The sequence below is a fragment of the Martes martes genome, assembly GCF_963455335.1.
Source record: "Martes martes genome assembly, chromosome: X".
NCBI classification, from domain to species: domain Eukaryota; kingdom Metazoa; phylum Chordata; class Mammalia; order Carnivora; family Mustelidae; genus Martes; species Martes martes.
The window spans coordinates 55,798,641-55,825,227 of record NC_137897.1 but is presented as its reverse complement, the minus strand read 5'-3'; the positions used below and the strand labels follow the sequence as shown (position 1 = coordinate 55,825,227).

General features: G+C 40.5%; 1 protein-coding gene across 1 annotated transcript in view; it reads left to right on the top strand.

Annotated features, from left to right (window-relative positions):
* Window positions 1–26,587, top strand: part of SNX12 (sorting nexin 12) — a 128,666-nt gene that overhangs the window by 38,642 nt on the left and 63,437 nt on the right. Inside the window, exon 5 of the mRNA XM_080794749.1 lies at window positions 9,478–9,610. Within this exon, the coding sequence (XP_080650875.1) occupies window positions 9,478–9,537 (60 nt within the window). The 3' untranslated portion in view covers window positions 9,538–9,610. The remainder of the gene's footprint in view (window positions 1–9,477; window positions 9,611–26,587) is intronic.

The window sequence follows — 26,587 nt, the reverse complement described above, 5'->3', positions numbered from 1 at the left end:
TTTTAATGATGTTGTAATTGGTGAGTGCGGCTTGGTAACCTCTGAGTTCTTCCATTGTAAATTTCCTTACTTATTTGTCTTTCTCCTATTGGTTTTAGCATCCATTGATGATCATCATTTGAATCAGCTCTTTTTTTTTCTTTGCTTAAAGATTTTATTTATTTATTTGACAGAGAGAGACACAGCAAGAGAGGGAACACAAGCAGGGGGAGTGGGAGAGGGAGAAGCAGGCTTCCCGCTGAGCAGGGCGTCCAACACAGGTCTCCATCCCAGGACCCTGGGATCATGACCTGAGCTGAAGGCAGACGCTTAATGACTGAGCCACCAGGTGCCCCTAATCAGCTCTTTCATATGGGGTTTCAAACGTGATTTTTCTAGTCTTGTAATCCCTTCTACAGCCATTAGCTGGAATTCTCTTGTAAAGGATTTTCCTTATTGACTAAATCTATTTGGTACTGTAAAATACAGTTTGTACATGATTGGAAAGGTAAATGTTTAATTCTTTTGTGATCATGTGTTTTAAGTTTATTTAAATTAGCAATTTGGAGTTTTGGACAATTTTACCAGAGAAACCATTTATAAGTGGTAGTTATAGTTCCAAATAGCAGAGGAAAGCCTGCTTAACCCACAGCAAAAATGAAACACTACACATCAGCAATGAGATGATTTTTTTTGTGATATTAGCTATTAAAATACAATTGAATAATTTTTTTTCAACCGAATAAGTTTTTAAATCTTAATGTAAGTGCTAGTACTTGAGAGAAAGGCAGTCTTGATTAAAGGAAGAAAAGGTAGGTGGATGCTTAATGGTGGTTTGAAGGGATGTGCTGAGTGCTTTCAAGAGCTTTTAGGATTTGATGGTACTTGTTCTTCAGTCTAATTTCAATAAGGAATTAAACTATTTCCACGTCTGTGATGGGTGTAACATCAGCGCTGCTCTTATACTTAGCAACCAGGGCCCACAACCAGAGCCAATTTTCCGCTTGCAAATGGAGACAGTTACATTTTCCAGTATGCTGAGTATGAAAGGGGACTTAGGTGGATGTGAGTGAATGAAACAGAGCTGAGGGTGCTAAAAGATAAGGTGGTAAAAGAAAGGACTTTAATGCTAGGACTGTAAGGTCTGAGGAGGGACCAGGGCCAGAACTAGGGTGAGACAAATGAGAGGCCTGTGGTGCCCAACCAACACTTGCTTGAACCCGAGAGGGAGTGCCTCTTCAAGTATTATGCCCTGCGGCAGTGACTCCGAGGTGTGTCTGTGGGAAAGAGAGCAGCGAGAGCACGGAAGGACTCATATTAAGGCTCTAGGAATCCCAGTAACAGGGTTCCGGGGTACAGGAGTTCAAACCTAAGCAAAGACTCTAAAGGTTGCCAGTCAGAACCCAGACCATATATGCTAGGAGAATAAGGTTCAAAAACCAAAGAAGACTAAATATTGGAGGTCAAGAAAGGCCTCACAGAAGAGACCTGCGTTAGAATCAGAGGGCTCCTCTCAGGGGCGCCTGGGTGGCTTAGTCATTAGGTGCTTGCCTTCAGCTCAGGTCTTGATCCCCGCCCGGGTCCTGGAATTGAGCCCCGCGTCAAGCTCCCTGCTCAGTGGGAAGTCTGCTTTTCCCTCTCCCTCTCCCATTCCCCCCTCCCCCTGCTTGTATTCCCTCTTTTGCTCTCTCTCTCTCTGTGTCAAATAAATAAATAAAATCTTAAAAAGAAAGAAAAAAGAAAGGAAGGAAGAAAGCTCTTCTCAGGCCAGAAAGGTGTGGGAAGAAGTGTGCTGATAAAGACAGGGGAAACAGTAGATGCAGAGACATGAAGCTGTGAAATAGTTTAGTAGCTGGAACTGAGGGAGTGGTAAGTGCTAACCAATGTTGGGGGCCATGTTACAGAGGGCTTTACGGACCCTGTTGTAGATTTGAACCTTGTGGCTGTGAACCCTGGGGAACTGCTGAAGGGTTTTTATGCTTGGAAGTGACATGATTAGATCTGTGAATTTAAAAGATTATTAAGTATTTTCAGATGTTCTTATAAGTAAAGCAGATACTGAAAATGAACCCTCATATACCCATTAACCACATTCAATAACTATCAAGATTTACTGATCGTGTTTCAGCTATCTCTTTTTTCTCTTTTTCTGTCTTTTCTTTCTTTTTTAAAAATTTGCTGGGAGTGCCTGGGTGGCTCAGTCGGTTAGGCATCTGCCTTTGGCTCAGGTCATGATCTCGGAGTCCTGAGATCCAGCCCTGTGACAGGCTCCCTGCTCAGTGGGGAATCTGCTTCTCCCTCTCCCTCTGCCCCTCCCCCCCGCTCTCTCTCTCTGTCTCTCTCTCTCTCTGAAATAAATAAAATCTAAAAAAAAAATTGCTGAAGTATTTTTTAAAAAGATTTTATTTATTTATTTGACAGAGAAAGATAGCAAGAGAGGGAACACAAGCAGGAGGAGTGGGAGAGGGAGAAGCAGGCCTCCAGCCGAGCAGGGAGCCCGATACAGGGCTCGATCCCAGGACCCCGGGATCACGACCCGAGCTGAAAGCAGATGCTCAATGACTGAGCCACCCAAGCGCCCTTGCTGAAGTATTTTAAAGCCAATCCCAGGCATCATGTTATTTTATCCCTGCTCATTTCATAGGCATGTCTCAAAGGTAGGCATTTTCTTGTATAACCATGCTGTCATGCTATCTTACAAAATTAGTAATTCCTGGGGCACCTGGGTAGCTCAGCCATTAAGCATCTGCCTTTGGCTCAGGTCATGATCCCAGGGTCCTGCTCAGCAGGGAGCCTGCTTTTCTCTCTCCCACTCCTCCTGCTTGTGTTCCCTCTCTTGCTGTGTCTCTCTCTATCACATAAACAAATAAAACAGTTAATAATGCCTTAATAGAATCTAATACCCTAGTTCATTATAAAAGTTACCAGATTAGGGACGCCTGGGTGGCTCAGTTGGTTAAGCGGCTGCCTTCGGCTCAGGTCATGATCCCAGCATCCTGGGATCGAGTCCCACATCAGGCTCCTTGCTCGGCAGGGAGCCTGCTTCTCCCTCTGCCTCTGCCTACCACTCTGTCTGCCTGTGCTCGCTCACTCTCTCTCTAACAAATAAATAAATTTTTAAAAAATTTAAAAAAAGTTACCAGATTATCTTAAAAGATAGTGTAACAGTTGGTTTTTTTTCATATAAGAATCCAAACAAGGTCCATCCATTACATTTGGTTATGATCTCATTTATTCCCCAGCTTTATTGAGGTTGCTATAGACTAAATGTTTATGTTGAACATATGTTGAAACCTAGCCCCCCCCCGTAATGGTAATAATTGGGGAGGGGATTAGATCATGAGAATGGAGCCCTTATGAATGGGATTAATGCTTTTTTAAAAGAGACTCCAGAAAAATCCCTCACCCATTTCACCATGTGAGAACACAGCAAAAAGAGAGTCAGGGTGCCTGGGTGGTTCAGTCGGTTAAGCATCTACCTTTGGCTCAGGTCATGATTTCGGGGTCCTGGGATCGAGCCCCACATTGGGCTCTCCACTCAGCGGCAAGTCTGCTTCTCCCTCTACCTCTGTGATCTCTCTCGCCCTCTCTCAAATAAATAAGTAAAATCTTAGGGGAAAAAAAAGAGAGGGAGAGTTATCTATGAGCCAGGAAGCAGGCTTTCACCAGATACTTAATTTGCCAGTGCTCCGATCTTAGAATTCCCTGCCTCTAGAATTCAGAGACATAAATTTCCATTGTTTATAAGCCACCTAATGTATGGTATTTTGGTATAGCAGCCTGGATAGACTAAAACAAACTAAAATTGACAATTCAAACTTGTATGTATTTAAGATGTATAACTTGGTGATTTGATATACTTATGAAATATTCTCCACAGTCAAAGGGGAGAGGGGGAATGTGGGAAAAGTTAGTTAAGGGGTACAAAGTTTCAGTTATGTAAGATGGTTATTATCTCTTAAGTCTTTCTTAATCTAAAGCGGTTTATACCTCACTTGTTCTTTTTCAAGCCATTGGCTTATTGCAGAAAGTGGGTCAGTTGTCCTATAGAAAATCCCACATTGTGGATTTGTCTGTTTGCTTTCTTATTCTGTCATTTACTTTGTCCCTCTGTACTCCATATTTGTCTATAATGGACGTTAGGTTTAGAAGTTTGATGATACTCAAACTCAACTTTTTTTTGTCAAGAATACTTCACAGGGGCACCTGGGTGGCTCAGTGGTTAAGCGACTGCCTTCAGTTCAGGTCATGATCCCGGAGTCCTGGGATCAAGTCCCGCTTCGGGCTCCCGACTCCACAGGGAGTCTGCTTCTCTCTCTCTCACTGTCTCTCTCTCAAATAAATAAACAAAATCTTAAAAAAAAAAAAAAGAATACTTCACAGAGGTTGCTGTGTAATTCACTTTGAATCATATCTGGAGGCACAGGTCTATTAACGCATAGGTGATACCTGATTCCTTCATTATGATGTTTTATCTAATGGTCAAATCTATCGACGATTTTTGGCAAAATTAATTATTTTACTAGGAGTTTCAAAATGGTGATTTCCTAATTTTATCTTCTACATTAATTAGTTTCTGAAAGTAAACTTTCTGTCATCAACTATGGCTGTAGGATTACCTTTAAAGGGAAGGCAGGAGAAATGCTTAATTCTTGATCTTGGACTTGATTGACAATTTTCAGAATAAAGAGTTGGTGCCCTAGTTATTTTCAGTGATATCTAATGAATTGTGTTTTTTCTCTATCATTGTGAACTCATTTTTTTAATGTGTTCAGTGGGTTTCAACTGATTGCATTCATTATTCTTGTTAATGCTTGAATCATCCTTTATTTTACCAGAACTTTGCCTCTTATATTCCTCTGATACTACTCATTAGGGTTCCATATTTGCTTGATTTCTGGCACAAAGCTTACATGTATAGTTCTTGCCTCAAACCTGCCATTTCCCTAAGAAGCTCTAGTTTATTTATATTTTCCTTTTTTATCAACAGCTTTATTGAGGTATAATTTACATAGCATAAAGTTCATATATTTAAAGTATACGATTCAGTGATTTTTTTAATACATTTACATAATTGTGCAACCATGACCACAATCCAATTTTAGAATATTTCCATCAGGCTATGAGATCTCTTATACCTTTTCAGTAATTCCCCTTTCCCACCCCTAGCTCTAAGCAACTGCTAATCTTCTTTATGTCTCTATTGACTTATATTTTCTAGAGATTTCATATGAGTGGAATCATACACTATATAGCCTTTTGCATCTGGATGCTTTCATTTAGCATTGGTTTTTTTTTTATTGAGATGTAATTCACATACCATAAAGCCCACCATTTTAAAGTATATAGCTCAGTATTTTTTAGTATGTTCACAAGGTTATGGAACTGTGACCATTATCTAATTCCAGAACATTTGTTTCATACCAAAAAGGAACTCCGTACTGGTGAGCAGTCACTTTCCATTTCTCCTTCCACTTGGCCCCCAGCGCCCAATAATCTACTTTCTGTCTCTGTGGATTTGCCCACTCTGGATAGTTCATACAAATGGAATGATACAATATGCGACTTTTTGCCCTGCTTCTTTCACTTAGCATAGTGTTTTTAAGGTTCATCCATGTCAGAGCGTCTATCAGTACTTAGTTCATTCCTTTTTATGTCTGAATAGTATTCCATTGTACGAATGTATGGTCGACCTTAAGAGTAAAATAGCCAGTTATTGTACCAGCAAAAAGGGTTTAGTTGGGAGTAGCAGAGGAATTGCATTTCAGGACAAGCCAGCTCTTGCAAAAGCCATAGGCAAAAGCCACAGGCAAGATGGGAGAACAAAAGAGAGGACTGCTTTGTTATAGAGAAAAGGGGGGTGTTGGGAAGGGGCTGTTACAAACAAAAAGTCCATTGGCGTAAACTGGGAGTTTGAAGCATAGTGGCTTTTCACTGGCTGAGTTGTAGTAGTCTCTCATTGCCTGGGCCATTGCTGGGCAAGAAGAAAATCTTCCTCCATCCTGCTGGGAGGGTAAAGTAAGTTTCTTACCCTTGGGTCTGCAAAGGGGTACAGGGAGTGGTGTGGCATGAGAGCTCCCCCTTCTGGCTTCCTGGCAGCTTTTTATTTCATTTCATTTCATTTCATTTTTAAAAAATAAAGTATGGAACGCTTCATGAATTTGCGGGTCATCCTTGAGCAGCAGCCAGTGCTAATCTTCTCTGTGTCGTTCCAAGTTCTAGTATATGTGCTGCCCAAGTGAGCACACATGACTGCATTTTAAACGAGGTTTCCTTTATTCAGTTTCACAGTACCTTATCTCCTTTATCAGCTGATGGACATTTTAGAGTTGTTTCCACTTTTTGGGTCATATAGGGTTACTATATGATTAACCTTTTGAGGAACTGTTAACACGGTTTTCTAAAACAGTCACACCATTTTACATTCCCACTAGCAGTTTTCTCCCCATCCTTGCCAACACTTGTTTATTGTCCTTCTTCTTTTTTTTAATCATAGCCACCCTCATGGCTACAGCCACTTTGGAAAATAGTCAGCAGGTCCTCAAAAGGTTAAGCTCAGGTTCTGATACCACCCCCCACCCCCCAGAGGCCCTTGTGGTTTTGTTTCTTTCTTTGCTTAACTGGACTGCCTGGACTAATTCTGTAGAGTCTGTCTTCACAGAATGCACAGTGTGTAGTCCATTGATGTTTCTCTTCCTTTTTTTAAATTATTTTTATTTTTATTTTCTCTTCAGTTTTTTAAAAATTCTTTTTACTTCCTAATTTTCTTTTTACTTCCTACTTTAATTCTTTTTACTTCGGCTTCCTAGGTGTCCATCCTGGGGTCAGGATAACTTAGTGGTCAGCCAGTGCTCTTTTTAGAGGTTGTCCTGTTGAAGCACCTTGAGCCAGTATTGTCTTCCACCGTTTGTTGATGGAATTATGTGTGGGTTAAGCAGCAAATTCAAAGTTCAGGGAGTTTATGGGTCTTACCTGATTTTTACTTTCTGCTGGGTTTTCTCATGTGTCCTCTGTGTCCATGCAAGGTTTCACATTCAGCCAGGGAAGTGTAGATAACTAGGACCTTCTCCAGTATCCTGAGCTTGAGTGCAGCCTTACACATAGGCATGGCCTTCTATATCACCAGGGAAATGAGGAAGGTTATCAAGTCCCACTAGGGCTGTCTTGTTTTCTGGATCTCTCTGGCTAAACTTTTGGCAGCAACTGTTCTGTTGCTTCTTGCCCCAACTAACACTGTGACCTCAGGTAACCATGCTGTGTTTTTCCCTGATCTAAGGAGTTTGCTTTTGTTTTCAATACCCCTGGGCATAGGACTTTTCTGTGCTCATTCCTGAACAAGTAATTCCCCTCTAGCAGCCAAGTTGTTAGTTTTTATGGCTAGTCTTGCCCTGCCCTTGTAGCTCCAGTGGAGCTGGGAAGGAGGGGGATGGGATGTGAACAGCCTCAGGCTGAAACACCAGAGATTCCCACTGTCCTGACCCAAGGTTCAATAGGTTTTCTTGAACGCTTCTCAATTTATTTAATTTTTGTCTATTTCCACAGTCCTGGGATGGTTGTTTCTGACCATTTTCTACAGTTATATTGCTGTTTTGGCAGGGGAGGATTTGCTGAGCTCCTTACTCTGCCATTCCTGCAGTCCTGCCTAATTTATATTTTAAAAGATTGTTCTGATAATAGTGGAAGTGGTGGGTGATGGGCAAACTGGTGGTCAGGAGTATAGGATTTTACTCAGTAGTACTTTGTTATCTGTAAACAGGAATGCAAAATATAAATAGTTGGGTTGGTTTGCCCAAGGGGGGATTGGCAGAATAGATTTGGTGGGAAAATCAAGGGGATAGGAGAATTGCAAGTGCTGGTTACTGTCACTGAAGACTCACTGTCCCTGGGATCTCTCCTAGGTAGAGAAGGAAGTGAAGTTCAAGGGGACGTGGTGGCCTTGGAGAATAGGTAAAAGAGCTGATGGATTAAAGGCCTTGAAAAAGTTGAGTAGATTTGGCATTTGGTTTTAGAGGTAGAACCATTCCAGGTATCACGACAGAAAGAGATGTTTGAAACAGTTGAGAGGAAGAAATTAGAATAGAATATATCAAGGAGCTGTGAAATATGTATGTTAGATCATCAAGTGGGGGGGATGAGGAAGGCTTTCAGGATGAAAAGGCGAAAGGAAAGCAGTTAGTATTAAAGTCCTTAGTAAATGTAGGAGGGAGACATGGAAGTTGACATTGAACACTGAGAGGGTGATAAAATTGAGTAGTATGGACTTTGAGGAAAGAAGGGCTTTTGAGGGGAGATGGTGAAATAATACTTTGGGGATACAGTAAAGAAGACATGAGAAGATGCTAACCTGATCTTGATTTATGGGAAGGGGTGAGTAAAGGAAAATGAGCAGCCGCCCGTTCAGAGCTCTGCAAAGGAGACAGTAGAATTTAGGACACCCAGAGTTAGGAAGAGGAGATGGAAGCTCAGTGCATGAGCAAAAGCAAAAGTGAGGCCATTTTAGGAATTGATGGATAGTTGGGGTTTTTTGTTTTGTTCGCTCATTTTACTTAAGCATAGAATGAAATTAGGGGTATAATAGGAGATAATACTGCAATCTATGTGATTAGTGTGAATCTAAAATATAACTAGGGTCATTATTGTTTAAAGTATTATTAGTCAGATGGTATACTAAGGAAACTTTCTGAAGTTATTTTGCTTAGACCTTATAGAAATTTTGGAACTGGTGTTGGTAGCTGGGAAGCAATTTGACAGCTTTGGAATATTTTGACTGCAACAAATGAGAAATTGGTATATATATCTGATAAGCCACTAATGCCACCATTGGAATTGAAATTGACTATGGATCACAATTTTGATAGGAATGTGTCCAGTAGACGGTGATGAATTTTGGTCTTTTTGTAATTAGAAATTTGGAGCTTTAAAAAGGTATTCATTTTTTTTGGAATACTCATTTTCCATCTTTTCTAGAACCATCTGAAACCCATAATATTTAGAAGACTGTAGGATCTGCTTCGTGTGAGGGGTTTGATCTCAGTTGCTCTGACTCTGTTTGATATGATTCTATGTCTTGGTAAGGTATTTGGCTAGAAGCATAGGAGAAGAGAAAATGTAAAGCAAAAATGAGACTGAATTGGAGACCTAGAGCTCCGGTTCCAAAAACCTTCAGAAGATTAACTGCTGTGATGGTGATCTGGCATGTATTCAGTTCTAGCTATCATTTGTTATGAATTGAAAGAACATTGAAATAATTGTATGCTGAGGTGCATAATTGCTGGCAATGGGATGGAGGAGGGGAGTGGTTAGCTGGCAAGTAGCCTTGGAGTTGTTTTTATCTTAATGCTGGATATTTGGTATTGGTCGATAACAGGAGAAAAATTATTTATGATCATGCTGGGGACTCATTACATTGATTTCTACTCTGTAATAATATGAAAGACTTTAGTGGTTACTCTTATTGATGTCATATTTCTTCTTTTTTTTTTTTTGTCATTCTGGCAGCCATCAGCAAAGCAATCACAAAAGAGCTATTGCCTGTACAGTCCTCTTCATCATTTGTGACCTGGGATACTGAGCTCTTGGGCTGGCAGAATTCCAGTCCATGAGGCAATCTGTGTCATTCTGGTCTAGCCAGGTGAGTAGTCCCTATGGGCTGGTTTCTTGTTCTCTAGAAAAGAACAAGCAAGGGGGAAAAAAAGCAAAGCAGCGTAATATGGAAAAATATAGATATGAATCTTAGGCCCTAGAGGAGAAGCTAAGGCCTGGGCCGTAAGCAGCAAAACAGGCAGAGAGGACCCTGGGGGTTGTGTACAAGTTCGATAGAGTGGTATTCATGAAATAGAAACACCAAGAGAACGAAGTCTGTTTTGGGACCTGGCTTGGCTTCAAGAATGAGGAAACTTAGGTTGAACTGCAATAAAAATATCTATGAAGGCAAGGTTAAATACAAAGGAAGTATGCTTTGAAGTCAAAATGGATCGAAATTTAATTGTAACGAAGTGTCTTTTTCCTATGAAATATTAGCTATCTAGAGATAAGAATGATATTGTGAAGATTTCATTAATATTTAAGAGTTAAGAGAATGAATCCTGGCTCTTTGACATACCAGCTGTGTGTTCGTGGGAAAATTACTTACCTTCTCCCAAGCTCAGTTTCTTTACCTATCAGACAGATTAAGGATACTGACATGGTTGTTGTAAGAGTTAAATGAAAAAATACATAACGTGTATCACATGATGCCTGGCACATACTTAGAGCTCAATACATAGTCACCATGATCCGGCAGTGGAAGGGAGAGTTAACGAGATGGATGTTCAATAATGAGATGAATTATTCTTCACAGGTAGGTGTGTAATTAGTTATTTCTTGTCAGAGCAGCTTGCAGTAAGTTGTTTCAGGGTCAGAATCTCTTGGAGATCAGGCTACAAGGAGTGCTAATTAGGCCAATTTGAAGGAGGATGACTTCTTCTGCTTCCTGAGTTGGTAACAAATTAGGTTTCCTCTGCACTTTCTTCCCAGGATAGGGCTTTTAACAGGAGCATTTTTTCATTTAGATTTACCATTAGTGTTTTTAATACTTTGGTTTGTTTGACTGGGAACTTGAATTCGGAGGAAGATGGCAAAATGGTGGACAAGTTAGGTGCCCCGCCCATGCTAGCTGGAAGCAGAAAATATGGTAAGAGGGTAAAAGGTAAAGATTTCTCTGTAATGCAGATCACCTTCTGGATGGATTTTTTTTTAAAGATTTCATTTATTCATTTGTCAGAGAGAGAGAGAGACAGTACAAGTAGGCAGAGGGAGAAGCAGGCTCCGAGCCTGATGCGGGACTTGATCCCAGGACTCCAGGATCATGACCTGGGCCGAAAGCAGACACTTAACCAACTGAGCCACCTAAGCAACCCCTGGATTGAACTTAATCAGCTCCTTTGTCCAGGCAGAGTGAAGCAGAATGCCTGGAGTTGAAGTGTCACAGGGAGCCTAAACAGAGGTCCTGATGAGGCTCTCCGGCCAGACTATTCAAGTTGAGGAGGAGGAGGAGGTGGGCTTCTCAGTCTTGCTAGCAAAGGAGGACATGGACTGTACTTTTATGGAACTGGTTTTGTTAAGCCTAAAAAGGAGCCGTGGAAGAGAAAGTTTAAAGATACAGGATTCTTGTTGCTGTTATTTCACGTTCTGTTTGAACAATCTCTGATTTACTTTCTTTCCCCTTTTAAGTGGGCTTTATTTTTAGAGCAATTTTAAGTTCACATCAGAATCGACTTGAGAGTACAAAGAGTTCCCATATGCCCCCTGCCCCCTCACCCTAATCTCCCTCGTGATCAACATATTTGTCACACTCAAGGAACCTACACAGACACATTGGCATCATCCAAAGTCCATAGTTTACTTTAGGGTTCACTCTTGGTGTTGTACCTTCTATGGATTTTGATGTAGAAGGGCATATATCCACCATTAATGTATTATAAGGAGTAGTTTCATGCCCTAAAATTCCTATGTGGTCTGACAAATAAATAAATCTTTAAAAAACAAAAAAAAAATTTAAAAAATGAAGTATACAATTCAATTGTATAATTCAATGTATTGATCTTTAAAAGAACCAGCTTTTGATTTCTTTGATTTCCTCTATTAATTTCCTCTTTTTAGTTTTATTAAATTCTACTCTAATTCTTGTTATTTATTTTTTTTCCTTAGATCATTTACTTTATTTATTTTACAGAGACACAGTGAGAGAGGGAACACAAGCAGGGGGAGTGGGAGAGGGAGAAGCAGGCTCCCCACCGAGCAGGGAGCCCGATACAGGGCTCAATCCCTGGACCCCGGGATCATGACCTGAGCCGAAGGCAGACTATACCACCCAGGCTCCCCTGGATCTTGTTTTCTAATCCACTCTGACAATCTCTTTTAATTGGTACATTTAGACCATTGACATTAACGTGATAGTATTTGCCATTGCCGGTCGAAGGCATTCTTAATTTCTGTTATAGCGTTTTTGATCTCCAGCAATTCTTTTTGATTCTTTTTTAGAATTTCTGTCTCTCTGCTCAAATTTCTTATCTGTTCTTGCATGTTATCTTGCATGTTATGCCCCTAGCATGTTAATCATAATTGTTTTAGATTTATGATCTGATCATTTCAACACCTGGGTTTGGTTCTGATATTTGCTCTGTCTCTTCAAACTGTAGTTTTTCCCTTTGCTATGCCTTGTAATTTTTTGGTGGAAACCAGACATGATGTGCTAGGTAAAAGGAACTTTGGTAAATATGCCTATAGTGATATACTGGTAAAATGTGGCAGGAGGGGAAGCATTTTATAGTCCTATGATTAGGTCTCAGTTCTTCAGTAGCCTCTGCCCCTGGGCTGTGAACTTATCTCTCTCAGTTTTTTTCTCCCACCCCTTAGGTGATACAGGGTGGCTAGAGGGGTCAGGAGTTGGGTGTTTCCCTTCCCCAAGGTTGGTCATGCTCTGATAAAAGCCCAGTAGGTTAGGCTGCCATAAAGTAGTTTCTCTTGAGGGCAGGCCTTGTTAGGTAGAACGCAGTGGTATGGCATATTTTAGAATGATTACTTTCCTCCCCTCTTGCTGGAATCCCGAGGAGATTTTTCATTAGTCTTCCCTATAAGAATCTGGAGGTAAAACTCGTAAAATTCTGGGAGTCCCCATGACTGGGTCTCCGTGGATTTTTTAAAAGATTTATTTATTTATTCGAGAGAGAGAGAGAGAGAGAGAGAGAGAGAGAGAGAAAGCATGGTGGGGAGGGGCAGTAGGAGAAGGAATCCAAGCCAACTCCACGCTGAGCGTGGAGCCCAACGTGGGGTTCAATCCCACAACCCTGAGATCACTACCCGAGCCAAAGCCAAGAGTCCACCCATTGGGGCGCCTGGATGGCTCAGTGGGTTAAAGCCTCTGCCTTCGGCTCAGGTCATGATCCCAGGGTCCTGGGATCGAGCCCTGCATCAGGCTCTCTGCTTGGCGGGGAGCCTGCTTCCTCCTCTCTCTCTCTCTGCCTGCCTCTCTGTCTACTTGTGATCTCTCTGTCAAATAAAAAAATAAAAATCTTTAAAAAAAAATCCTGTCATTAAAAAAAAAAAAAAAAGAGTCCACCCATTGACTGACTATACCGCCCAGGTGCCCTGTCTCCCTGGACTTTTTTTTTTTTTTTAATCTCTCAGGCTTGTCTACTCTGAGCCTCTAGCATTTTATCAATTATGGTTCAGATTTTCCTATACCAGTACTGGTTCTTAGAGGTTTCTTCTCTGATAAGTTATGATTCTCTGTGTCTGCCTATCTCTCCAATTTTGGGAGCAGTGGTTTGCCTTGTGACCTTCCTTTTCTGACAGATCTAGGAAGAATTGTTGATTTTTTTTTAACACTTTACTCGTTTATTTTGGAGAGAGATACAGAGAGCACAAGAGAGAGCGAGCACAAGCAGGGAGGAAGGGCAGAGGGAGAGGGAGAAAGGGAGAAGCAGGTTCCCACCAAGCAAGGAGCCTGATGTGGGGCTCGATCCTAGGACCCCAGGATCATGACCTGAGCCAAAGGTAGACACTTAACATACTGAGCCACCCAGGTGCCCCGAATTGTTGATTTTTCAGTTCGTTAAGCTTTTTACTTGTTGGGATGGAGTGGCAGACTGGAAAGTGGAAGTCTCCTTTGTCAGGTTTGTTTGTTTGTTTGTTTATGTTTGAGAGAGAGAGAGAAGAGAGCATGTGAGTGGTGGGGAAGGGGAGGGCCAGAGGGAGAGAGAGAATCTTAAGCAGGCTCCATGCCAGTGCAGAACCTGATGCTGAGCTGAGTCTTATGACCCTGAGATCATGACCTGAGCTAAAATCAAGAGTCGGGGCTTAGGGGCACCTGGGTGGCTCACTCCGTTGGGCAGCTGCCTTCGGTTCAGGTCATGATTCCAGGGTCCTGGGATCGAGCCCCACATCGGGCTCTCTGATCAGCAGAGAGCCTGCTTCTCTCTCTCCCTCTGCCTGCCACTCTGCCTACTTGTGCTCTTTATCTCTCTGTTGAATAAATAATAAAAGTATTAAAAAAAAAAGAGTCGGGGCTTAACTGACTGAGCCTCCCAGGTACCCCTCCTTTGCCAATTTTTTTTTTAATATTTATTTCACAGGCAAAGCATACCTGTTTTTTCCTTTGGTTACTTGTGTTTTGGTATCATACCTATGAATTCATCACCCAATCCAGGTAATGAAGATTTACACTCATGTTACATTGAGGTCTTTGATCCGTTTTGAGTTAATTTTGTCTATGGTATGAGGTAAGGATCCAACTTCATCTTTTGCATGTGGCTATCCTGGGTCCCTTGAATTTCCATATGAATTTTAGGTTCAGCTTATAAATTTTTACAAAGAAACAACCTTAAGGAATTTCCTTAATTTCATTTTTAGATTGTTTTTTGCAAGTGTGCAAGTTTATAGAAATACCGCCATTTTTTGTATATTTATCTCATATCCTGTACCCCTGCTGAATTCATTTCTTAGTAGTAATTGGTTTTTAATGGATTTCTTAGGATTTTCTACATACAAGACCACATCATCTACAAACAGATACTTTTACTTTTTTTTTTCCAGTGTAGATGCCTTGCATTTCTTTTTCTCGCCTAATTGCCTAGATCCTTCAGTATGGTTGAATACAAGTGGCAAGAGTAGAGATATTTGTCTTGCTCCTGGACCTAGGGAAAAGCATTCAGTCTTTCACCATTAAATATTATGTTAGCTGTGGGTTTTTCATACATACCCTTTATCAAGTTGAGGAAATTCCCTTTGATCCTACTTTATTGAGTGTTTTATCCTAAAGAGGTTTTGAAATTTGTCAGTTTTCTGTGTCTCTTGAGATGGTCATGTGGGTTTTTTTTAACATCTTAATTTTATTTGTTTTCAGTGTTTCAAGATTCATTTTTTATGCACCACACCCAGTGCTCCATGCAATATGTGCCCTCCTTAATACCCACCACCAGGCTCACCCATCTCCCTACCCCCTTCCCTTCCAAAACCCTCAGTTCATGTGGTTTTTTTTCTTTATCCTGTTGATTTGATGTTTTACACTAATTGATTTTTGAATGTTAGACCAACATTGTGTTCTTGGGATAAATCTTACTTGGTCATGGTTTATAATCCTTTTTAGTTTGTGTGTGTGTGTGTGTGTGTGTGTGTGTGTGTGTGTGTAGTCATGAGAGATTCTGGTCTGTAATTTTCTTGTCTAGCAATGTCTTTGGTTTTGATATCAGGGTGATATTAACCTCATAGACCAAGTTAGGAAGTGTTCTCTCTTTTGTTTATTGGAAGAGTTTGTGGAGAATTGATATTATTCTTTCTTAAGTGTTTGGTAGAATTCACTAGTGAAGCCATCTGTGTCTGGGCTTTTCTTTGTGGGAAGCATTTTGATCACTACATCAATCTTTTTACTTATTTAGATGTGTTCAGATTTTTTTATTTCTTCTTGAGTCATTTTAATTACTGTATGTATTTCTAGGGATTTGTCTATTTCATCTGGGTTATAAAATTTGTTGACATACAATTGTTCATAGTACTGCCTAGTAATCTTTTTGCATTTCTAATGTGAGTAGTGTGATCCCCACTTTCATTCCTGATTTTAGTACTTTGAGACTTTTTTCCTTTTTTCCTTCATCAGTCTGGCTAAAGGTTTGGCAGTTTTGTTGATCTTTTCAAAGAATCAACTTTTGATTTTATTGATTTTTCTCTTTTGTTTTTCTAGTTTCTATTTTATTATATTATAGTCTCATCCTTATTATTTTCTTTTTTCTGTCTGCTTTGGGCTTAGTTGGCTCTTCCTTTTCCAGTATCTTCAAGTGGAAGGTTAGGTTGCTGATGTGAGATCTTTCTTTTTTAATGTAGACATTTGTATCTATACAATTCCTTGTAAGCACTGCTTTTGTGGCAACCTAGAAGTTTTGATATGTTGTGTTTACATTTTTACTCATCTCATACTATTTTCTAATTTCCCTTGTGATTTTTATTTGAACCCTTCCTTTTCCAAGAGTGCCTGGTTTAATTTCCACATGTTTGTTAATTCCCTCAAATTTTTGTTATTAATCTTTAATTTTACTCCATTGTGATCAGAGAATATAGTTTGTACAATTTCCATCATTTTAAATTTACTGAGGCCTAGCATATAGTCAGTTCTAGAGAATGTTGCATGAGCACTTCAGAGGAATGAGTATTCTTTTATTGTTGGATGTGACATTCTGAAGATGTATGTTAGGTCTAATTGGTATATAATATTGTTTAAATCTTCGATTTCTTTTGTTGGTCTTCTGTCCTGTTGTTCATTATTAAAAGTGGGGTATTGGGGACGCCTGGGTGGCTCGGTCAATTAAGCGTCTGCCTTTGGCTCAGGTCGTGATCCCAAGGTCCTAGAATCGAGCCCCATGTTGGGTTCCCTGCTTCTCCTTCTCCCTCTGCCTGCTGTTCTGCCTACTTGTGCTCTCTCTCTCTGTCAAATAAATTTTTAAAAAATCTTTTAAAAAAGTAAGATATTGAAGTCTCCAGCTATTATTGTTGAATTGTCTATTATCCCTTCAATTCTGTCAATTTCTGCTTCACATATTTTGGGGTTCTTTGGTTAGGTATATATTTATTTTAATTGTTATATAGTTCTGCTAGATTTATTATTATAAAATGCCCCTCTTTATCTCTAGTTACATTTTATTCTTTTTTTAAAGTATTTTTTTTATTTTTAAGTAATCTCTACACCCAGCGTGGGCCCAGACTTACAACCCTGAGATCAAGAGTTGCATGCTCTACTGACTGAGCCAACCAGGTGCCCCAGTAACATTTTATTCTTAAAGTCTATTTTGTCCAATATTAGTCCAGCAGTTCCAGCTTTCTTATGGTTGCTTTTTGTGTGGTATATATTTGTCCATCCTTTTACTTTTCAATGTATTTGTATCTTTAATCCAGTGTTTCTCCTGCAGATAGCATATAGTTGGATCTTGTTTTTTTAATCCATCTGACAATAACTGCCTTTGATTGGATTGTTTAATCCATTCACATTTAAAGGTATTATTGATATAGTAGGATTATATCTGCCATTTTAGTTTTTATTGTCTCCATGTTTCATCTCTGTTTTTGTTTCTCCAGTGTTTCTTTTCTACTTTATTTTGTATTATGAATATTTTCTAGTGTAACACTTTCTTTTTTTAAAATGAATTTTTATTGATTGATTGATTGATTGATATAGTCAGAATTTCATCTTAAAAAGATCATTGTGGAGCCTGGGAGTGGAGAGCCTTGGCCAAGATCCAAGGCTGAAAGACTGGTGAGGATACAATTGTCCTATCATGTACAAGATGATGAGGGCCTAAACTAGGGTAGTTGTAGGGTTGGAGAGGATGGATTCTAGAGATCTTCAGGAGAGTAGAATAAAACCTTGGTGAAAGGGGCACCTGCCTGGCTCAGTTGGTGGAGCATGTGACTCTTGATCTGGGGGTCATAAGTTCAAGCCCCAGGTTGGGCATAGAGCCTACTTTAAAAAATCCAGAACCTTAGTGGGAAATAAGATGTGTATGTTGGTAGCAGCACTATTGAATAAGAAGATGACTTGCAGGTTTCTGGCTTGACCTAGGAGGAAAATGGTACCACCAACTGAGGTAAGGAATATAGGAAGAACAAGCTTGGTGAGGGTGACAATAAGTTCAGTTTCAGACATGTTTAAGAGAGCATTTAAGAGGAGGTATGGGACGCCTGGGTGGCTCAGTTGGTTAAGCAGCTGCCTTCGGCTCAGGTCATGATCCCAGCGTCCTGGGATCGAGTCCCACATCGGGCTCCTTGCTCCGCAGGGAGCCTGCTTCTCCCTCTGCCACTCTGTCTGCCTGTGCTCTCTCTCTCTCTGACAAATAAATAAATAAAATCTTTAAAAAAAAAGAGGAGGTATTAATCAGGTAATAGGATATGGGATTTTGAAGTTCAGGGGAGAGATGAAGGCAGGAAGTGGACATTTAAAAACTATCAGTACTGGGGCGCCTGGGTGGCTCAGTGGGTTAAAGTCTCTGCCTTCGGCTCAGGTCATGGTCTCAGGGTCCTGGGATCGAGCCCCACATCGGTCTCTCTGCTCAGCAGGGAGTCTGCTTCCCCTTCTCTCTCTCTGCCTGCTTCTCTGCCTAGTTGTGATCTCTGTCTGTCAAATAAATAAACAAAATCTTAAAAATAATTGTCAGTACTTAGGTAATTGTTAACAGCATGGGATTTATGAGATTGCTTAGGGTGATTATAACAAGAGTAAGGTTGGTTCCCAAGAGAATGTTTAGAGGTTGGGATAACGAATAGCCCAAAACCGAGATTTCTATCCTTGATTCTTTTTTTTTTTTTGGTCTTATTTACACATTTTATATGTGAAATCTCATCTATACTGATGACTTTAAGTACCTTTTTTTCCAAGATCCATCTCAGTATTTCTTCCTTTCTTAAAATTTTAATCACCCAGTGCTCATCATGACAAGTGTACTCCTTAATCCTCATCCCCTATTTTACTCATGCCCCTCACCTCCCCTCTGGTAAGCATCAGTTTATTCTCTATAGTTAAGTGCTGTGTGGCTCAGTCATTAGTTGTCTGCCTTTGGCTCAGGTCATGATCCTGGAGTCCTGGGATCAAGCCCCACATTGGGCTCCCTGCTCAGTGGGAAGCCTGCTTCTCCCTCTCCCACTCCCCCTGCTTGTGTTCCTGCTGTCACTGTTTCTCTCTGTCTGTCAAATAAATAAATAAAATCTTTTGAAAAAAGAGTCTTTTTCTTGGTTTGCCTCTCTCTACCCTTTTCCCCCATGCTCGTTTGTTTTGGTCCTTAAATTCCCATATAAATAAAATCATATAGTATTTTTCTTTCTTTGACTGACTTATTTCACTTAGTATAATGCTCTCTAGCTCCATCTACATTATTGCAAATGGCAAGATTTCATTCTTTTTTATGACTGAGTAATATTCCATGTACATATATACCACCTCTCTTTTATCCATTCATCAGTCAGTGGACACTTGGGCTGGTTGCATAATTTGGCTGTCATAGATAATGCTACTACAGGGGCTCCTGGGTCGCTCAGTTGGTTAAGCATCTGCCTTCAGTTCAGGTCATAATCCTGGGGTCCTAGGACCAAGCCCTGTGTCAGGCTCCCTGTTCACCAGGGAGTCTGCTTCTCCCTCTCCCTCTTCCCCTCTCCACTGCTTGTGCTCTCTCTCTCTCTCTCTTAAGTAAATAAAGAAAATCTGTTTTTTAAAAAAAAGATAATGCTGCTATAAACATCGAGGTGCATGTATCCCTTTGAATTTATATTTTTGTACTCTGGGTAAATACCTAGTAGTGTAATTGCTGGCTCATAAGGTAGCTCTATTTTTAACTTTGAAGAACCTCCATACTGTTTTCCAGAGTGGATGCACCAGTTTGCATTCCCACCAACAGTACAAGAGGATTCCCCTTTCTCTGTATCCTTGCATCCTTGTATCCTTGTATCTCTGTTGTTTCTTGTGTTGTTGATTTTAGCCATTCTGACAGGAGTAAGGTGATAGCTCATTGTAATTTTTTAAAGACTTTATTTTTTTAAGTAATCTCCACACCTAAAGTGGGACTCGAACTCACAACCCAATGATCGAGAGTTGCATACTCCACTGACTGAATCAGCCAGGTACCCTGATAGCTAATTGTAGTTTTGATTTGCATTTCCCTGATTATAAGTGATGTTGAGCATCTTTTCATGTGTCTGTTGGCCATCGGTAGGTCCTCTTTGGAAAAATGTCTGTTCATGCCTTCTGCCCATTTTTTAATTAGATGGTTAGTTTTTTGGTGTTGTGTAAGTTCTTCATATATTTTGGGTACTAACCCTGTATTGGGTGTGTCATTTGCAAATATCTTTTCCCACTCCAGAGGTTGCCTTTTAGTTGATCGTTTCTTTCACCGTGCAGAAGCTTTTTATTTTGGTGTAGTCCCAATGGTTTATTTTTGCTTTTGTTTTCCTTGCCTCAGGGGACCTATCTAGAAAAAAGTTGCTATGACCAGTGTCAGAGAAACTATTGCCTGTGCTCTTTTCTAGGATCATGTTAGTATTTCTGACTACCTAATGGATCTTCTCCCCTAAATGTTTCAGACGTAACACCTCAGACTTAAAGTTTTTACCTCAAATAACACTAGCATCACCAACAACAATAACGAACAATGGTAGACTGTATTTATTGAGTATTTACTCTATGCTCAGTACTGTTCTAAGTGCTTTATATATTTTAGCTCATTTTATTTCTCACAACAACTTAATGAAGTGGTATATTATTAGTTCCATTTTCCAGATGAGAATATTGATGCATGGAAAGTCGATCTCATTAACCTTTGCCTCTTACTGATCCTAAAATCTCATGCTATAATAGAGAATGGAGTACGAAAGGGATCATTTCCAGCCTTGGTGGTCAGAAAAGGTAACAATATGAGATGAGAATGTTTTGACCCTTGGCAAATAGGTAGGTCTTCAGTAGGTGATGGGAAACATTGCAGGCACAGAGACAGGCAGAGACAAGGAAGAGTGGCTAGAAAGAGCAACGTGTATTCATAGAACTGGTTGGATAGTGGGAAATACAAGTGGAAAATACAAGTGGAAAAGAGGTTTATTTAGTCATTAAATAGTTACTGCACTCTTGTACTACACTCTTGTTACTACACTTTTGTACTACAATGTACAAGACACTTTGCAGCATGTTGAGAATAGAAATATGAATAGGACATGGCTTTTGCTGTTAAGCAATAAAGAAAATCTTGTAGTAGGGGAAGCATAAACATAGAAAATGTAATAAAGTATAACAAGGAAGAGTGAGATTAGAGACATCTTCACAGAGAAGGTAATTAAATGGAGACAGAGCATGAGTAAGCATTTACAAAGTGTACAAGGTCAGGAAGGGCATTTCAGGAAGACGTTAAATTACCCAGACATGCTGTGGTAAAACAGCATGGCCCATTCTTTAACTGAAAATAGATTGTATAGCTGAACGAAAGGTATGGAATAAGGAATTGATAGAAGATGAAGTTGAAGGGGCATCTGGGTGGCTCAGTGGGTTAAAGCCTCTGCCTTCGGCTTGGGTCATGATCCCAGGGTCCTGGGATCGAGCCACACATTGGGCTTTCTGCTCGGCAGGGAGCCTGCTTCTTCCTCTCTCTCTGCCTGTTTCTCTGCCTACTTGTGATCTCTGTCTGTCAAATAAATAAATAAAATCTTAAAAAAAAAAAAGAAGATGAAGTTGGATAGGTAGGCAGGGGTCAGAGGACAAAAGGGCCTCACATGCCAAACCATGAGGTATAATTGGTAGCCACTGAAGAGCTTTAAAGGGGAAAGTGAACTGTGTTTTAGACAGCTGGTTGCATTGTGAAGGATAGACCAGGGAGGGGAAAGATCAAGGGAAGGGAGACAAGTTTAGAAGGCTGTTGGAATTGTCTTGAGGGGAGATGAGGTCCTGAACAAAAGAGAGGAAGTGATAGATTCAGAGAGGTATTTCTGAGGAATTGATAGGCCTTTGCTGACTAAGTGAATATGGCAGGTATGAGAGGAGTTAAGGGCTTAAAGCCATTAGAGGGTATTAGAATGGCTTAAAGCCTTGAAGGGCTCTATAATTATCATTTTGTTAGTTCTGATTTCACATACTAAGTTCTCTTAAAAGATAGCTTTACCTATATGAGGCCCCTGGGTGGCTTTCGGTTAAGCATCTGCCTTGGGCTCAGGTCAGTGGTGAGGCCATTAACTAAGAATGAGACTACTGGTAGTAAAACAAGTTTGGAGAGTGGTTACTGTGACATAGTAATTACTGGCATTTACTAAGACCTGACAGTGTGGCAGGCACTATACTATGTGCTTTTTTAAAAGATTTTTATTTATTTATTTGAGAGAAGAAGAGAGAGGAAGAGAGAGAGAGAGAACATGAGCAACTGAGAGAGGAGCAGAAGGAGAGAGAGAAGCAGACACTCCACTGAGCAGGGAGCCTAACACTGGGTTCCATCCCAGGAGCCCGGGATCATAACCTGAGCCGAAGGCAGATGCTTAACCGACTGAGCCACGTGGGTGCTCCTATACTAAGTGCTTTATACGTACTTGTTCATTTAATTCTCACAACAACCTTAAATGAGGATGGTAGTATACTAATATTTATGGAGTAGGTAGAGAAGGAGGAGATGGTGAAGGAGATTGAGTTCATGTTCATTAAATATTACAAATTTTGTTCTTGTGAATTTATATACCATCAGCTTAGGAAAATATTTATTTGGGTTCTTTATGCCCAGTGCTATGCCAGGTACTTTGGGAGCTATCTGTAGTGTCAGATAACTTGTGTGCTCAAGGTTACAGTAATTGAAAAAAGCATCACTGAAGTGGTGGGACTAGGGTGGGTTTTTTTTTTAAGATTTTATTTATTTATTTGACAGAGATCACAATTAGGCAGAGAGGCAGGCAGAGAGAGGGGGAAAGCAGGCTGCCCGCTGGGCAGGGAGCCCAATGTAGGGCTCGATCCCAGGACCCTGAGATCATGACCTGAGCCAAAGACAGAGGCTTAACCCACTGAGCTACCCAGGCTCCCCTAGTGTGGGTTATTAAAAAAGAGAGGGTTTAGATACAGAAAGAGGTGATGGGAGGACTTTCTAAGAAGAGGAAACAGTATGAAGAAAGGTATGGAGACATTAACGTGCCCAGTGTGATCCAGGAAGAGTGAGGAGGAAATTGGTGTAACAGCACTGGCAGTTACAAGTATGAGAGTAACAGGAAATAAGGTAGTATTGGTTGGTAAAAGGAGAGCAGACAATAGAAGATTCCAAATTAAGCTGAAGAGTTTTCACCTGATACAGCTAGAGAGCTGTTGAAGTTCCTTGAGCAAGAGCCTGGCACAATGAAAAAAGATTTCTTTCAATAGTTGTGTATGAGATGTACTGGAAACAGTAAAGTGAGACCAGCTAGAAATCTGTCATGGTAATCATGTTATGAAGCAGTAAGATCCTGGATAGTAGTGGCCCCAATAGCATTGAAGAAGAATGTGTAAATGAGACACATTATGAAGGGATAAATGAGAGATCTGTTTGTGAACCCTGTATCCAAAGATGAGGCCAAGACGTTCATCTAAAAGACTGGAAGACCTGTGGTACCATAGACAGGAACAGAGTATTTGAGAAGGGGAGCCAGGTGTTAGGATAAATGGTCTATTCTAAATTATTAAAACTTCAAAATAGCTGTGGCTTGGTGTAAGATGGTGATTTCTCTGAAGTTATCTTTCTAAGTTACAGTCAGGAACAAGAAAATATTACAACTCTATATATTTTTGTATAATGTCATTTATTTGTTCACTGAATATCTATTTACATGTAGTCTGGTGAGATTAGAGTGAGAGAGTTTGGTACAGTAGGGGTTCAGTTGCTGATGGGCTAGAAAGAAACAAGTTCATCAAGGAGGCCGGTTGCATGATGTACAGAGGAATTCTGACTTTATTTTGTAAGTAATGGGGAACCATCAAAAGGCTTTTAGGCCAAAAGGGAAACATAATCAGATCTTTTCTTCAACACCAGACTTTTAGTTTCTTATGGACAATGACCATTATTATTTATCTTTGAGCTATTGGGGGGTGACCTTGTTTCTTAAACATCTATTATGCAGGATGCCTGGGTGGCTCAGTTGGTTAAGCATCTGCCTTCAAATCAGGTCATGATCCCAGTGTCCTGGGATTGAGTCCCAAGTTGGGCTCCTTGCTCTGCAGGGAGCCTGCTTCTCCCTCTGCCTGCTACTCCCCCCGCTTGTGCTCTCTCTCTCTCTCTTGCTGACAAATAAATAAATAAAATCTTAAAAGAAAAATAAAATAAAAAATAAATAAACATCTATTATGAGCCAGGCACTCTGCTGAAGTTTGAGTGGTAAGTAACAGAACCATGTACTACTCTCAAACAACAAATAAAAATGTACCCAGAATCTATTTCTCTCCATTCCCGCTGCTACCATCCTGGTCCCAGTTGATCAGTTCTATTTGGATTATTATAATAGCCTCGTCTCCCTGCTTCCACTTTTGCCCTTCTCAGAGTAGGTAGGCTAATCTTTTCAAAAGGGTAAGGACTTAAGCTTCTGGTTATGGTGGAGTAAGAAGGACTGAATTTACCCTTTGGCCTTAAATGCAAAATTACAAAATATATGAGACAACGGTTCAGAGAGAGGAAACCTAGCTAGAGCCTCACAGTCTCTCTGAGTTTAGGAGACAGAGTTGAGAATTCAAGAAAGCTGAAGTGGCTAACATATACAGGGCACAGTACCAAAAAGAAACGTTCAAAGAAAGATTGAGAGAGACGGAGGGAGAGGAAAAATTGAGAGAGAAAGAAAGAGGAAATATTGCCTCAATAGTGGAGACCAATTAGCTCTAAACTGAAGGTTGGTCTAGTCTGGCCTAACAAAATTTAAGAGAAAGCTTGAAAGGATTAAACTGTTTCTGAGTAATTTAAGCATATCCTAGAACAAATCTCAGAAGTATTCGAAGGAGTAATAAAGAAAAGAACCCATCACCCAACAATATAAAATCTGCAATGCCTTGCATCTAATAACAAATGATCAAGTATACAAAACAGGAAAATATGAACAAAATCAGTCAACAAATACAGACTCCTGGGGCGCCTGGGTTAAGCCTCTGCCTTCGGCTCAGGTCATGATCTCAGGGTCCTGGGATTGAGTCCCACATTGGGCTCCTTGCTCATTGGGGAGCCTGCTTTCTCCTCTCTCTCTCTCCACCTTCTTGTGATGTCTCTCTCTCTGTCAAATAAATAAATAAAATCTTTAAAAAATATACAGACCCAGAAATAACACAGATGATATAATTAGTAGGTAAGGACATTAAAATAATTATTATGAATATATTTTATTTCTTCAAAAATGTAGAGGAGAACGTGATCATGTGATTATATTGAAGAGGAACATGGAGGATATGAAAGACTGAAATTAGACTTCTAGAAATGAGGGGTGCCTGGGTGGCTCAGTCAGTTGAGTGTCTGCCTTTGGCTTAAGTCATGATCCCAGGGTGCTGGGATCGAGCCCCATGTTAGGCTCCCTGCTCAGTGGGGAGCCTGCTTCTCCCTGTGCCTCTGCTCCTCCCCCCACTGCTCGTGCTTGCTCTTTCTCTCTCTCAAATAAATATCTTTAAAAAATAAACTTCTAGGGGTGCCTGGGTGGCTCAGTAGGTTAAGCCTCTGCCTTTGGCTCAGGTCATGATCTCAGGGTCCTGGGATTGAGCCCTGTATCAGGCTCTCTGCTCAGCAGGGAGCCTGCTTCCCCTTTCCCCTCTGCCTGCCTCTCTGCCTACTTGTGATCTCTCTCTCTCTGTTAACAAATATATTTTTTTAAGATTTTATTTATTTATTTGACAGACAGAGATCACAAGTAAGCAGAGAGGCAGGCAGAGAGAGAGAAGGAAGCAGGGTCCCTGCTGGGCAGAGAGCCTGATATAGGGCTTGATCTCAGGACCCTGGGATCATGACCTGAGCCGAAGGCAGAGGCTTTAACCCACTGAGCCACTCCGGCGCCCCCCCCCTCTCTCTCTGTTAAATAATAAATAAAATCTTAAAAAAAAAAAAAAACTTCTAAGAGCACCTGGGTGGCTCAGTGGGTTAGGCCTCTGCCTTCAGCTCAGGTCATGATCTCAGGGTCCTGGGATCGAGCCCCACATCGGGCTCCCTGCCCAGCGGGGAGCCTGCTTTCCCCCTCTCTCTGCCTGCCTCTCTGCCTAATTGTGATCCCTCTCTCTGTCAAATAAATAAATATATTAAAAAAATAAACTTCTAGAAATGATACATATGATGTCTGAGAAAAAATACACTTGATCAAATTAGATACTACTGAAGAAAAGATTAGTGAACTTGAAGACACAGTGATAGAAACTATCCAAAAATAAACATATAGAAAAAAAAAATGACCAGATGACAAAGGAACAGAGCATCAGTGTGCTGTGGGCCACTTCCAGAAGTCTGAACTTGGGAGAGATAATAGAAGTAGAGATATCCTAGTCTCACTTATAATAAGTGGTCTTTGAAGCCATAAGACTGGATGCCATCCCAAGGGGGGAAATAGTCAAGGGAAAACAGAAGAGGACTCTTGACAGAACATTGGGGAATGGCTTTGTATAACAGCATATGTTAGAGAGTAGGCTTCAGAATCTCTGATTTCAAGATTTGTTACTGACAACAGATTCTCAGCCTTCACAGTCAAATTCCTTGAAAAAAAAATTTTTTTTTGCTTTTATTACTACCACTCCTTCCTTGCATTTACTACCACTCCTTCTTTGCATACTAGGTTGTGCAGATATAGAGAAGAAAAATTTGATGGTAGAGGGGCTATATTTCAGAGGGAGCAGGGAGTAGACAAACACAGCAGTGTTTGTGAGCATAGTATTTGGAGAAAACTTCAAGTCGTATGTTGTTAATGTACAGGGATTATGTAGGGCAGTAGCAAGAGACAAGGCTACAAAGATTGGCATGGGGGGGAATCATGGCAGGGTTTTAAGCAAAGGAGTGAAATGATTATGTGTGTTCCTGTGGCAGTTGTAGAAGATGGATTGTAAGGAAGCAAGCCAAGGCAGGGAGATCAGTTAACAGATGTATTAGCTTCCTAGGGC